This window comes from Vigna umbellata, chromosome 1 (genome assembly GCF_029865625.1).
Source record: "Vigna umbellata cultivar VRB3 chromosome 1, Vumbellata_1.0, whole genome shotgun sequence".
NCBI lineage: Eukaryota > Viridiplantae > Streptophyta > Magnoliopsida > Fabales > Fabaceae > Vigna > Vigna umbellata.
This window is the reverse complement of record NC_142165.1, coordinates 64,862,760-64,878,345: the sequence shown is the minus strand read 5'-3', so window position 1 is coordinate 64,878,345 and position 15,586 is coordinate 64,862,760. Positions and strand designations below refer to the sequence as shown.

The following is a 15,586-nucleotide window of genomic DNA, read 5'->3' as shown; positions in this document are numbered from 1 at the left end:
TACTATATCATATAATCAAATTATTAATATTTATCATATATTTTATTAGAATAAATACACATATTTTATATTATATATTATAATATTATTATATATATAATATTATAATATATAATATATAATATATAATAATATTATTAATATATTATTATATATTATATATTATAATATATAATATTATATATTATACAATTCCTAATTTTAGGAAGGTAGACGAGTAGACGTAAAAAAAAACTTATATACAGGATTATACATATAGTTGATTTAAAAATTTTATATTTTTTAAATATAATGCACATTTTAAATATAAAACTCTAAATTTAAATTAAGAAAGAACATAAAGTATGCAGATACTATCTTGTGTAAGTTTTGTTCAGTGTTTACTTTGTCAAGATAAACTTGTTCTTCCTGACGTGGTGAAATGTGTCAGCATTATCCAAATATCTTGTGTCAGACCGTTTTGGTAAGTAAAAAAATCCTATAAAGTCCTCTTTGCTTCATATTCTGTCGCCACTCCTATCTTCTTCCTCTCCTTTCCAACACAAACTGCCCTTCACTCCCTTTTCCCTTTCAAGCTCATTATAATTCTTGTAAGTTCCTCTTCTTTCTTTTTCGTTTTTCAGTTTGCTTTTGTTATTATTACAATTTCTGTTTTTTTCTTGCTACAGATCTACCAAGTGTCGTTTCTAATCGATTTCCATACGCACTCTAATTATTTGTCTCTTGCGTTACTGTAGCTACTTAGGATTCCGGTTTTAGAATTGTGTGTACTCTCTTCAGAACCCAAGGACAATGCTGAAAACGTGTATTCGTGTCTCTGAAACCTCAGATTTGGTTTGGATGCCATTTATCTTCTTGTTTCTCATTGATATATTTGTTCTCAACAGCTGAGTTTTATGGATACTTGCAAATTTATTAGGGACTCTTTATGTTTACTACCAATCTCAAATTCATAATCTTTGGATTCAACCTCTGAATGTGCAATTGTATTTAAGTGTTTTATTGTCTATAGTGGTCCTAATCCTGTTTGACTCAAACAAAATTGTCTCCTCGTGATCCATGGAGGATACCTGTGGTTTCGTACCAATAAAATCAAAATGAATCCCTTGCAGTGAAGGGATGTGTTTTTCGTTTTTTATGCTGTTTTTGGAACTCTTGTTAGCTTCATTTCTTTTTATCAACGCATCCATTGGCTAATGTTGCTCCGGGTTTTCGTGCAAGAGTACAGTTGACTCTTCGTAGTTTTCAATTGAGTTGTTTTATTTGATTATGATTTCATCTGGCCCAACGTTTAATTCAATAAGGTCAAAAGATTATTTTTCTTGTTAAAAACTTACTTTTGTTCCGAGATCAAACTTATGGACTTTCTAGGTACACGGAAAGGTGTACTTTTGTTAAAGGTTAATTCCTGTCTATACTTCTAGATTGCGGTGTTTGCAAACATTTTTTATGCTTTCTTGTTCGAGTAATATCTGTAAAAGGAACACTTATTTGTCTTTTGTTTACCCTGCAAATTGAATATTTTTCAATTTGAGTTTCCTTTTCTCAATTAAATACTTGAAGTTTTCTTAATCTTCTGCTACTTTTCCCTCTACTCAGTTTCATTCTTTCAGCTGATATGGACTTAAAGGGAATGGAAGTCACTGGTGGCTAAGGCTTGCGAGTTCTATGGCCTATTCTCGTATGGCTTTACAGTTTTTTTTTTAATGAGTATTATTGGTTAATTTCAATTTTTAGCTTTGAAATATTACAACTCCTTGCCTTAATTTGTAGATACTTGGGAAATGTGTGAGGGTAAATACGGATTTGGAAGCTTAAGATATAATTGGCAGAACACAAGTAAGAAGGATTACTGTAGGAGCATAACTTCTGTTATGGAACTACAGTCAGATTGGATAAAGCACAGAAAGTCGTCTTCATATTCTGCTCACGTGGTTCGTTGTGCAACATCTTTTATGCCATGGTCTTGTAGAATCCCAATTGGTGAAGGGTATTATGAATTCCTTTAGTTAGTTGTATTCATTAAGACATTTTCACACTGTTTGGTTGATTGGTCGCCAACAAAATTTCTCTACGTCTTTGTGGTACGTCATATCTGTGTTTGCTAATTTGAAAAATGCCTGGTTTTGTGGCTGAAAAGAAGAGATATACAGACCCAAATATGTGTTTTCCCAATTTGGCCAACCATGATAAACCAACCCCTACAAAAAGCAATCGTTGTGTGAGGTCTGAGGCTGTAGATGATGATGAAGATTGTAGTAGCCCCATTCTACCTGGGCTGCCTGATGATGTTTCAAAGCACTGCCTTGCACTTGTGCCTCGTTCTAACTTCCCATCCATGGGCGGTGTAAATAAGAGATGGAGAGGCTTTATTCAAAGCAAAGAATTTATAACTGTCCGAAAATTGGCTGGGATGGACGAGGAATGGCTCTATATCTTAACAGCTGGTAGCAAAGGAAAAGGGAGCCATTGGGAGGTCATGGATTGTCTGGGACATAATCGCCGATCTCTTCCATCAATGCCTGGTCCAGCAAAGGCTGGCTTTGGAGTGGTGGTTCTCAATGGAAAGCTCCTTGTTATGGCTGGTTGTTCATCAGTTGACGGAACTGCATCTGTCTCAGAAGAGGTTTATCAATATGATTCTTGCCTCAACAGGTATGCTTTTCTGCTGTAAACTTACCTTTACATTGGTACTTATTACATTTCATTTTATAATTCCTCCTTCAGAATTGAGTTAATAAATGGCACTTAACTTAGTTGTCTGGTGTACTTATGAGACTCTCGCACGGGAAACCTTTGGGTATTTGTGATTTGGTGAGAGATTTAAACCTGTTATATTGTTTTTTCGACCCTGTAATCCTTTATACGGGGTGAAAATAATCCTACTGCCAGTTCTTTATGGTTCATTATAATATATCCATTTCTGGTGTTGTGTTGATTTTAGATATTAGAACTGAAGGGACTGTTTGTGTATGCTTAGAAGTCTTTCTGATACAAGATTTTAGCTATTGTAACAAGTATGTTTTATCTGTGACAACTGTTTCACTGAAAACACTATAAAGTAGGAAGGAAATATAAACTAGGAAAGTTTGGAATGGCTTGACAGAAAATGACTTGTTGTATTGTATGATTTTAGTTTCCCAGTTATGTTAGGACTTAAAATGGATTTCAAGATTAAAAAAATCATTGCAACGTTGAAACATGAGATTTGCTTGACAATATATCAGCCTCTAACTTTTATAATTGATAAAGATGCATCATTTTGTCCATGTGATGCATCTTTATTTGGCTACATGTTCTATGAGCACAGTGCTATTGTTAAACTATGTAATTGCAATTGCAGCTGGAGCAGATTGTCAAATATGAATGTGGCTCGGTATGACTTTGCTTGTGCTGAAGTGAATGGCTTAGTTTATGCTGTTGGAGGCTACGGCGCAAACGGTGATAGCCTCTCCAGTGCAGAGGTGTATGATCCGGATACCAACAAGTGGACGCCAATAGAAAGCCTCCGTCGCCCAAGATGGGGTTGCTTTGCCTGTGGATTTGAAGGGAAGCTCTATGTCATGGGTGGAAGGTCAAGCTTTACAATTGGAAATTCCAAGTTTGTTGATGTGTACAGCCCAGAGAAGCATGGCTGGTGTGAGATGAAAAATGGGTGTGTGATGGTCACTGCTCATGCAGTGCTGGGAAAGAAGTTGTTCTGTACGGAGTGGAAAAACCAGCGTAAGTTGGCAATATTCAATCCAGAGGACAATTCATGGAAAATGGTACCAGTCCCTTTGACAGGGAGTTCAAGCATTGGTTTTCGGTTTGGGATATTGGACGATAAGTTATTGCTATTCTCACTGGAGGAGGAGCCTTCATATAGGACTTTGTTGTATGATCCAAGTGCAGCACCAGGATCTGAATGGCAGACTTCTGATATAAGACCATCTGGCTTGTGCTTATGCAGTGTAACTATTAGGGCATGAAAGTTTGTCTGCTTCTGAGTTTAGAGACTTTGAGAGAGATTTGAACCCTTGCTATTTTAATAGGATTAGATGTTAATTTTCTGTTTTTGCTCGTTCCTGGTAGTTTTATCATGGATTGCCATATCTCTGATTTGTGCTTGGACCATTTCCACAATTTCACTCAAGAAGTTGCCATCAACTTTGAGCAGAGCTAGTTTAAATAAATTATGAAATTATGGCGAGCAATTTTCTTTTTTTTTTTCTTTTCTGTTGTATGTCCTTTTGTAATTGGAAAGTAATGGTATGAGATATTGAGAGCTACTTAAATGTTTATGCATTTGTTGGACTTGTGTCTCAATCTTTGTAGTGGGGCGCACATGTTCATATTTTATGTTGCAGGCATTTGCACGAACAGTGGTTGTTTAAATTCAACTATGTGCGAATAAAGGCCATGTAATAGCAGACAAAAAGAAGAAACCAAATGACTAAGTTAAGAAAATTTAACGGATGTGATTTTCTTTCTGAAGATGAAGGTGGATTATTATAAAAGTAGTATTGTTTATGTTTCGGTTGTGAGGGGCTGAGTTGTCCAATGCTTCCACGTCCTCTTCTGCTCGTATTTCGTATGTCCGACTTTTCGTCTTACCTTCTCGATTTTCTTTTCTATGCGCGGATGAGAGACCTGTGAAAGATTCTTCGATGTCAAAAGTCAGTTTGAGAACAATGGCTTTTTCAATAGAACAGTAATAAATATGCAGTAAATGCAATCTATCTACCACTCACCCTGGATCTGTATTTATAGTTTTCGCTATAGGTTTGGGATTAGTGAAAAGTTAATCACGGTCCAAATTCAGTCCAATAACTTTTAACCACTACTTACCTTAAACCTAGCTAATTAGCGATGTGGTCGGCCGGTCTCGCGAAGTTTGGCCTTACGATCGGTCGGCCCATTTAGGCAACCTGGTTGGTTGGCGGTATGACCGGTCGGCTTCATGCGAGTTGCTGTTTCTACGGGTGGCAAGCGGTAAGGTTGCGTAATCGTGGACATATGGGCGTCTGGCCTATCACGCCCGACCCTTCCTGATGGCGAGCAGAAGGGTAGTGTGTTTGGACCATTGTGGTTACGAGTTTAAACTGACAGTTTAAAAAGATTTTCAATTTAACAGTGTTAAATTAATTTTAAAAATAATAATAATTGCATTTAAACATTATTATTATTATTGTTATTATTATTTATGAAATAAGTTTGATTTTTAAAATGGAAAACACACCAATTTTATATATCAGGTAACTGTGTATTTTTATAAAGTATGTGTATTTGAGGGAAATGATTTTGGAAACAGTAAGTGGATGGATTTAAAAATAAAATATGTTTTTATAAGAGAAGTTTGTGAGAGATTTATAAGTAATATATTTTCCGGTAAAAGTTATTTGAAATAATATAATTAAAAAATAATAAATAATTAATACAATATATTATTTAGTAATGTTGAATATAGTGAAAAATTAGGTATGTGATTAATGAATATACACATAAAGTTCTTTATTTATAATATAAGAAATATAGATTAAGTCTAAAATACAAATAAGAAATAATAATAAATTACTTAAAGATAAAATATTAGGATAAGATAAAAATAATATATCTAACACTCCCTCTTTGATACATACAAATCGTATGTATCAAGCTTCTTATTAATATAATTCATAAAAATTTAGTGAAAATATCTACTTCTACACTCAAGTAACACCAAATTGTTAATGATTCGTAAAAACGACATGGAAGATAAAATACCAACCCAGAAGACTCCCATAAGCAACAAATCTAGGAGGTTATTCTATGTAAATCTCTTCATGCAAATCGTCGTTGAGGAATGCATTGATAACATCTAATGGATAAATAGGTCATTGTTGAAGAGCCACTATGGCTATAAATAAACGAACAAATGCCATCTTTGCCACTAAAAAAACAACATATATGGACGAGTCAAACACAATGGTGACAACAGAGTGGTCATAAGAGACAACAGCGGAAGAAGACATGAATAAACAAGAGAGAGAAACCTTAAAAATCTTAAATTCTCCAATCAAGGCACCTGAAAAAGGAAAAAGAATAACCTTGATGCTTTGAAAAATTGATTGAAGGGAGACAGGACGTGCGACCACGCATGACAAATCTGAAAGAGGGAAAAAAGAGCGATCTCAAAGCTCTAAAGATGGTAGATGGTGCTGCTGCCAGCAACGACAAGTGTAATGGCAAATGCAACAAACAATTTTTTCCTTAAAAGAACCTTAGGCTCTAGATACCACATTAAATATAGTGAAAAACTATATGAGATTAATTCCCCTTGTGTTGAATATACACGTAAGGTTCTTTATTTATAAAAGAAGAAATATGGGATAAGCCTGAAATATAAATAAGAAATAATAACAAACTACCTAAAAATAAAAGATAAATATAAAATAAAGATAATATATCTAACAAGTATACTAAAATTCTTTTGTTTAAATAAATAAATTTTATTTATTTATTATTATTGTTATTATAATTATTAATTAACGAGAGAAGAAATTGGTTGGAACACTGAAAACACACAACTTGCTAGGGATAACACTTGAAAATGAAAGATACATAAGTAAAAACATAAAGGTTTAATACTTGTTTTTGTCCCTCTTTTTAAGGGAAATGTTCACTTTCGTCCTACCTTTTTCAAAAAGTTCAATGTGGTCCCACGTTGTGAAAAAAGTGTCCAAGTTAATCCTTTTTGGTCACGGCGTTAAATATTTAACGATCCTGCTGCCAGCTAGGACTGATGTGTGCAACGTGGCTTTTTATCTGCGTAACGTGGCAGTTGACGTGGCAGTGGCAGTGATTAAAAAATTCTGAGTTAGGGTTTGAAGAGCAAGTGATGAGAACGGAGAGTGTAATTTTGCCGTCGAAGCCCCTGGTTGAAGAAGCATCAATGGAGAATCCTCCACGGCCTTTTTTTGCTGGCTCTGTTTTTCCTTTTTAAACACTGAAAACAGGTATATTGTTGTTAGGTGTAAGAATTACAAGAACTTGACAATTAAATGTAGAATAGAGTAGTGTGGAGCTTCCTTTTTCTCTCTCAAAAAGGATAAACGCACAATTTGCTCTGCAGATTTCATCACCCAATTTGTATTTCCAGTTCTTCCAAAATGTTGAAGGAATAGATCAGTGGTTAGGTTTCCTTTTAATAGTATTTAAAAATAAAGTAAGAATTAGGGTTTCCTTTTAATGTTAATTAAAATTAATTAGGGGTTGTTATATAAAGTAAGAATTTTATTTCCTGTTAACGTTAATTAAAAATAATTTGGGGTTGTTAATTTCTGTTGTAAGTGATAAATTTTAATTATTTCTCTAATTCTAAGTGAGAAATTTAATTAAACCAATTGAATCCTAATTACTCTAGTTAAACCCCAAATGCTGATTCATCTCAATACCCTAATCTGAAGAATTTTTTCCCCAATTTTGTTTGCCTTCCTCTTCTTCGCGGAAACCCCAACTTAAGACGGCTTGGGAGTCTTGGAGCTCGCGCAAAAGGATTGCTAGGGGAGCAGTGGGGTTCTCTTTGTTCTCCCTCTTTTCTCTGTTCGAGCTTGACGTTGCAGGAGATCCTCATCCTCTCTGTTCTGGTTCGCGGGCGCAGTGGTCATGACCGTAGCATCTCTAGCGACTACGCAGCACAGGGGTTTCTGTTCTCGCATTTCTTTTGACTCACGATTGGTTTTTCGAGTTAGGGTTTTCTTTTTACAGGAACTCTTCTTCTTTCCAAAATTCCTTCTTTTGACTCTTTAAGTAAATAAATTGCCACGTCAACTGCCACGTTACGCAGGTAAAAAGCCACGTTGCACACATCAGTCCTAGCTGGCAGCAGGATCGTTAAATATTTAACGCCGTGACCAAAAAGGATTAACTTGGACACTTTTTTCACAACGTGGGACCACATTGAACTTTTTGAAAAAGGTAGGACGAAAGTGAACATTTCCCTTAAAAAGAGGGACAAAAACAGGTATTAAGCCAAACATAAACAATACCCTTAAATCCCCTACCTCAGAGCATGATACACAAATGGACGGATTATCATGATACATTTCTTCAAATCTGTGCAATTAAATAGAAGTGAACATTCCAAATCTTCACAAATTCTCGTTTCTCCATCTCTAGTAATAGTAAATCATCATCACATGTGAACACAACACAAGTGATTAGAGAATAATCATAATAGAAAAAAAAACTCGGTACAACAAAGAACCATCATACTTATTCACTCACATTTATAGTTACTCATATAAGATATTTCAATATTTAAAATGACTATCATAATCTCAACATATAAAAAGTTTTGGATAAGAAAAGAATTGAAGTTGCTAATGTATTTGCTCTAATTTCCTTTAAAAATACTATCACGAGTATCATATCTTAAACAACCTCTACAACTCCATCTGTGTTGATTTTAGTCCAAGCCACATCAAATATTTTTGAAATGATTTAATAGCTTCAATACCTTTTTTATGTCTGATTTAGATGTCAAATAACTTCAAAATAGAAAAGTCAATCATATAATTTATCATAGATTTTTTTAAGTATTACCTTATAATTTGATGTAACCTTTGATAATGTGTATAGTATAATCCAAATTTATTTTTTGTTGAAACCTTGCATGGTTTCTTATTCTCCATTGCATCCACTGAGAATAGGTAATTCCACTTATGTGAAGTTCTATGACTAAAGGACTACTTGATGTAGTTTTCTCTTACATGATTTGATCTTTACTTTGTAGTGAGAAAGTTTTTCAAAATGCTTTTAACATACTTTGGTCATAGGAACTTTATTACTTGATTAAAAGATGTTTTTAACTTTTTAAAATATTTTTATGAGTCTGGAGTGACTTTGAAAGAAATTTTAAACAATTAGACAATCACTATAATACATTAGAATAACTTAAAATCATGAACAACTTTGAAGTTTCTATTTTAATCTAAGCTTTTAATAGATTAAAATCTTTGCAGTTTTGAAACCTTGTATGGTTTCTCATTCTCCATTGCATATACTAAGAATAGGTAATTTCACTTATGTGAACTTCTTTGACCAAAGGACTATCTGATGTAGGTTTCTCTCACATGATTTGATCTTTACTTTGTAGTGAGAAAGTTTTTCAAAATGCTTTATAACATACTTTGGTCATAGGAACTTTTTTACTTGATTAAAAGATGTTTTGAACTTGTTAAAATATTGTTATATGAGTCTGGAGTGACTTCGAAAGAAATTTTTAAACAATTAGACAATCACTTTAATAAATTAGAATAACTTAAAATCATGAACAATTTTGAAGTTTTTATTTTAATATGAGCTTTTCATAGATTAAATTTTCTGCAGTTCTGAAACCTTGCATGGTTTCTCATTCTCTATTGCATCCACTGAGATAGGTAAATGCGCTTATGGGAACTTCTTTCACCAAAGGACTATCTGATGTAGGTTTGTCTTACATGATTTGATTTTTACTTTGTAGTGAGAAAGTTTTTCAAAATTCTTTGTAACATACTTTGGACATAGAAACTTTTTTACTTACTTAAAAGATGTTTTTAAGTTGTTAAAATATTGTTATATGAGTGTGGAGTGACTTTGAAGAAATTTTAAACAATTAGACAATCACTTTAATAAATTAGAATAATATAAAATCATGAACAACTTTGAAGTTTCTATTTTAATATGACCTTTTAATAGATTAAATTCTCTGTAGTTTTGCAAAGGATTTTCACTCTATTTTAATATGTTACAATATGAAGTTAATCGATAATGCCTACGAGTAAGTGAAAAAAACATTAAAACATGATTTTAATTCATTCAAACTAACACCTACAAATTTATATTAAGGCTTTCATTTCAAAACCATTTTACATCATATCAAAAACACATTTTCAAAAACCTTTCTAACATAGAAAGAGACTCCATATTAAGTTGAATTCATTTCTTAATATGTTACAAATATGAAGTTAATCGATAATGCCTACGAGTAAGTGAAAAAAACATTAAAACATGATTTTAATTCATTCAAACTAAACCTACAAATTTATATTAAGGCTTTCATTTCAAAACCATTTTACATCATATCAAAAACACAAGTTTTCAAAAACCTTTCTAACATAGAAAGAGACTCCATATTGAGTTGAATTCATTTCTTAGAACTTTTCGTGTGCAAAATCAAGGTTAACACCTTACTTACAAAAGAAATATAGTTTTTACTTAGTCTTTTCTTTATCTTGTCCTTAATTAATTTAAGGTGATTTTGTTCCAATCTTTATATCTTTTGCTAGATTGTGTGTCTATCTCTAGATATGGTTTCTAGATTCAAATTAGTAACAAGGTGTTACTAGGTGTTAAATCCAATATTGTAGGGTTCAATGTTAAAATGGTTACTATCGATAATTTTAACAACGGGAGGGGGTTGGGGTGAATTGGTTTTAAAGAAATTCTGGTTCTTTTTCAAAATTTGGTGATTGGTTTTCTTTGGAAATAACACTCTATCAAAGAAAGTAGAAAATGGACAATGAAATGAAACAAGGATAACACAAATTTATACTAGTTCGATTCAAATGAATCTATACTAGTTGTCTTCCAAAAAAACCTATGTTTGGAAGGATTTTTCACTATGATAATTGAGTATACAAATTTATAAGTTCTCCTTAATAATCCTAAACTTTATCAACCCAAGAACAAGCCTTTATACATGATGCTTCGCACAATCATCTCTAAATTTTCACTTACGCTATAAACACTCTATACAAAATTTTAATACAAAAAGGAAAAAAGGATCAACATACACTTGAAGTACAAATTTCAGAAGTCAACCTAATGTCAAGCAAGAATTCTCAGAATGAAAATTTTCTTGACAACTTCTTGAAGGATTTTCCAAATACACATAGCCTTTGTACTCTTCAAGAATTCAAATTCTCACATCTTTTGGTAATTCAGATTTTTTGATTTTGAATTGAGGTCAGGCTCATATATATAGGAAAACCATTGTTGATGTTAATAATGGATTGTGAAACTATCTTAATCGATTAAAGAAATTTATATGCACATTGTGGAAGATTTTTCTCGGTTTTAACCACTTATATAAATATAGTAATCTATTAAAGCCTATAATATGACTGTTATGTGTTTAACAATATACATTTTTATGCCATTGATGTTTTTAAATGATTTGTCTTCATTATAAGAATTGTGCTTGACTCATAGACGAACATGTTGTTGTAGATGACACAAAGGCTGAGCTTGTAGACATGTCGGGTCTTGGTCTGGTCGTGCTATGATAAGCCTGAGTCGTGGAAGTCGTATTGTTTTGAGTGTCAAATTGTTTCTTCTAAGGCCAATCTTCGCTCAAAATAGCTCAATGATCTCCTATTTAGCTCGAAAGAGCGCATACATAATTGTTGGAGCTTAGTCTTCATTTGTGATGAGCTTGGACTTTGTTGGCAAAGCTCGATCTTCATATGTATAGATTGGACATTGTGGACAAAGCTCGACCAATATTTGCGCAACTCGATCTTTGTCGGGAAGTAGTCGATCTTTATCTGTGTGTGCTCGGACATCATCTGGAGGTGCGTGGACATCATAAAAAATCACAAGTCTAAGATGGATGCTCCCCGTTTCAACATAGATTTAGATTACTAACAAGGCTTTACTAGGTGTTAAATGTAATCTTGTAGGGTTTAAGATATGGTGTCTTGTATGTTTTACTTTCATTGTATTAATTGTGCTTGTAAAACTCTTGGTGATAGTGTTTTGAGGCAACATAATGCAACACTTGGATAGAGTGAACTAATATAAAATTTACCATGAATATCTCTATCCCTATCCTTGTTACATTTAATCTTGATTTTTTTATAATCTTGTTTTTGTAATCTCTTTTACGTTTAATCAAGTGACACAAGTTTTTTTTCTTTTTAAATCTATGATAGTTTAATTCACCTCCCCTCTTCAATCCAGACCTTTTATTTTAATACTTATCAATGGGCAATCTGTTATGAAGGAACTTTCAAAGAACCAAAGTTTTAGAATAAACGATGTCATTACTCCAAATTGACTTTCCCCACTCACAAAGGTTATTAGAAGAGATGAAAAAAATTCTTGGAAACCTTTTGACTCAATTTACCATATTGATCTAGAGACTAATTCAGAATGTTAGGTAAATCAATGGGGCTAAGATTTTGTTGATTTTCTTGCTTAAGAATGCTATATAAAGGAGAAAGACTTGTAAAAGTCATTAATAAGCCTGAGAGAAACTTTAAGAGAGGGCTTGAGCCTCTTTGTACTCTAAGAACGCAATGAACAAGAAAAAAGACAAATCCCATGTTGCTATTTGGGTCTTCGCTTTTGTAGATTTCCTTTATCAATTTATGTTTTACCCTTGGTAATTAAGTTTCTTGGTTATTTACATTCTTGCAATTTACGTTTCCAATTTGAACACTTCAATTCATCTTCATATTCATCTCCATCTTCTTCATTTTTATGTTTTTCGCTTTCCACATGCCATTCCATCTTTCTATAAGAAAAACATAAAAATATGATTGTGAGAAAGAAATGCACAAATTTTTGATTGAAATCCACACTAAAGTTCATTGAATATAGTTATGAAATTGATCCATAATATAAGTGGTCTACACATTAGGTTCATTTTAATTGTGGAATTCTGAAACCAACACACTCTTATTTAGATTGAAAAATAGTAGTTTGCTAGCCCAATTGACAAAAAATCCTTGTCGAGTTGATTTGGTTCATCATAAACATGTTGAAAAAGTATTGAATCAAAATCTTCCAGAAACAAATTGACACGCCTAGTGGGACAAATTTTGTTTAATATTCACACATAAACATGGCTAGTTATAAGGGAGTGCAATTTTCAATGGGGTTAACAATGTATGAGATTGAGAAGTGGTAAGATAATTATGTCTCTTAATACACAAAATACAACAACTTTGACAAGTATTGGATTTGTGATGCCTCCTTTTACTAATGTCATCCACACTTGGGGACAAACACAAGGGTTACTAGTAGTTAAACCATTTGTTAAAATATGTTTTAGATGTAAATAATGAGTAACCTTGTAACTACTTATGTTGGACCCCATGTCAGCACATCAATAGAAGAAGTGTTATCTAATGGGGGTTACTTTTAATGGGTTTGGATCATCGATGCAGAACTTGAATGAGTGATACCAGTGGGCTATGCCCATATTATTTGTCCTAAGTTCTAATCAAATAAACGATAGAGATCCACTGATGAGGAGGAATAATGTAGAACTTGATACAATAAGGACATGGATATAGAACACATGACTTGAAAAATTATAAGACAAAAAATTGATGATAATTGTAAGACCCACGGAAAGTGAGGAATATTTTATTATTATATTATATTTTGGTTGCGTGGGGATAAGGAAAATGAAAAATATTATAATTATAGTTTGGTTGTGTGAGGATAAGACATTTAATAATACAGATATGTGTGTGTTTCTTGTATTTTGTCTTGGCTACCAAAGGGTTTAAATAAGGTTTATATAATTATTTTTGCGTTATATATTAGTTTGGGGTGCACTGGCCTAATGGTGGAGGCGTTGGTCCAACTTCCTTGCTCGTGAAGACCCCTCTTCAAACCTGGGCAGTGGTCTAGAACCATAAAAGGAGTTTTTTCTTTCTCTCTCTTTCTGATTTTCCTTATATTTGTTTATTTAGGCCAAAAATGGGCAGTTAAGGGATGTAGTTTTTTACGTGATGGCAAAGGGGTTGTGGGTGATTAGGGGTTATAAATATTCGATTTAGGTAGGTAGGGGAAACTGTTAGAAATTATGAGATTTGTTTCTCAACACCAAGAGGTAGAGGGGGGGAGGGGGTTGAATTGCTTTAAAACTTTCTTAAACAACAAGCAATTTGTATGCAATGTAACAATATGCGTATTCGAATGATGACAATATGTAATCGATTAATGTACAGAGATAGGGAGAAGAAAAATCAACTCTAAGTTTTATACTGGTTAGGCCTCAATGCCTACGTCCAGTATCCTTTCAATCAACCTGAGATTGAAAACCAGTTACACTATAAAGATATGAGTTTTTATAACAAGGGCTTTACAGCGACCATACTGTCAAAATGTAAATTACCTCTCTAACTCACTAATCTAATATAGCCAAATACAACAACCTTGCAGCAAGAACAATCCTTTCCTACAGTCACCCCTTTGAGAACCCTCTCAAAGTACAAGAACTCCTCGATTTCCTTCCTGGCAGCACACACACAAAAACAACAACACACATATTGTGAAACTTCTCCTAATCACACAACAAGCACCTCAGTTGTGCAGAAAGATCAGATTCTTCAAAATCAGTCGAGCTCGTTTGTCAAGAAATCTTCAAGAATAGTCCACCACTGCAATTTCTTGTTTCTTGGAGCGTTTTATCACTTCTGTAAAACTTTTCAGCCCAATCTGAATCAGATATGAAAATCTTAATCTCAAATTTTTTTCAGAAGTCCAATCAACGCGTCTATATATAGTTTTAGTCAATTCAAACGTAATTCAATCAATTACTCTTTTAATCTAATCAGTTACATTAAATACTTGTAACAGATTTATAACCAATTAAGCTCCTTAACTGAATACGCAATTAATGCAATCGATTTTCATTTAACGCTTAGTCAACACATTTAAAAATATGACCGTTGAAACAGTTATGACAACCAAGAAACAGTTTTCAAATCAATAACAGACTTAATTGAATACATAATCCATGTAATCGATTAAGCTTCAACACTTAGCACATGTTTGAAAATGTTTTCTTTCTAATACACAACACAACACATTTGAAAACCATATGTGCAAATATACGTGTTTTAATCGATTCACCAATTAATGTAATCGATTCAAAACAAGTTGTTTTGCCTCAATTTAAAAGCACAAGTTTTCTGATGACCTGAATTGATTATCACACCTCTGTAATCGATTTAGTCATTCAAATATGCTTTTGTGCACATGATTTCCTTATCACCAAAGCATACAATATGCATACACAGATATGATTAATTTACTAACACAATATGCAACAATCAACATATTATATGTTCAACACATGTGACAATCACAATATGTGCATACTTCACAATAATAAAAAACACATACAACATATGACATATACCACAATACATATTCATGTGTTTTTATTATCAATGTGTTGTCATCATCAAAAACCACTATCCCAAGGATTGGGTTCAGCTATCATAGTGCTCCCCCTATCAACAGAAACCCTAACTACTGTGAAGAGGGTTTTGAGAAGAAGAGATTCAAGGTAACAAAGTCAAGGTCTGTGGGTGAAAGTAGAGTAGAATAAGGGTTTTTTTGCTTGGTTGTAAGGTAAAAGGAGTTAACTTTTATATAAATGCTTGTTTTAGTTGTATGGAATCACATGTTTCCTTCTCTTTTGGTGTGTGCCGTGAAGGTTTTCCTTCTCTTTTGGTATGTGTTTTGAATGTTCCTTTCTCTTTTAGTGTGTTTCATGAATGTATAGCCATTAGTTGTATGCATGTCGAGTGAGAACATGAATGCATGATTAGTTTGTGCA

The 15,586-nt window shown here is 33.0% G+C and overlaps 1 protein-coding gene and 1 long non-coding RNA gene across 2 annotated transcripts; both read left to right on the top strand.

The window, feature by feature from the left end:
- The first annotated feature begins 485 nt into the window (after positions 1-485).
- On the top strand, positions 486-1,670 carry LOC124843100 (uncharacterized). Its single transcript, XR_015783439.1, has 3 exons — positions 486-590; positions 669-834; positions 1,600-1,670. It is a non-coding gene; the product is annotated as an uncharacterized LOC124843100 (long non-coding RNA).
- Positions 1,671-1,964: 294 nt separating this feature from the next.
- LOC124843090 (F-box/kelch-repeat protein At1g67480-like) lies at positions 1,965-4,296 on the top strand. Its single transcript, XM_047319731.2, has 2 exons — positions 1,965-2,655; positions 3,344-4,296. Exons 1-2 carry the CDS (start codon positions 2,117-2,119, stop codon positions 3,969-3,971), a joined length of 1,167 nt encoding a protein of 388 aa, XP_047175687.1. The 5' UTR covers positions 1,965-2,116; the 3' UTR covers positions 3,972-4,296.
- Positions 4,297-15,586: the final 11,290 nt, after the last annotated feature.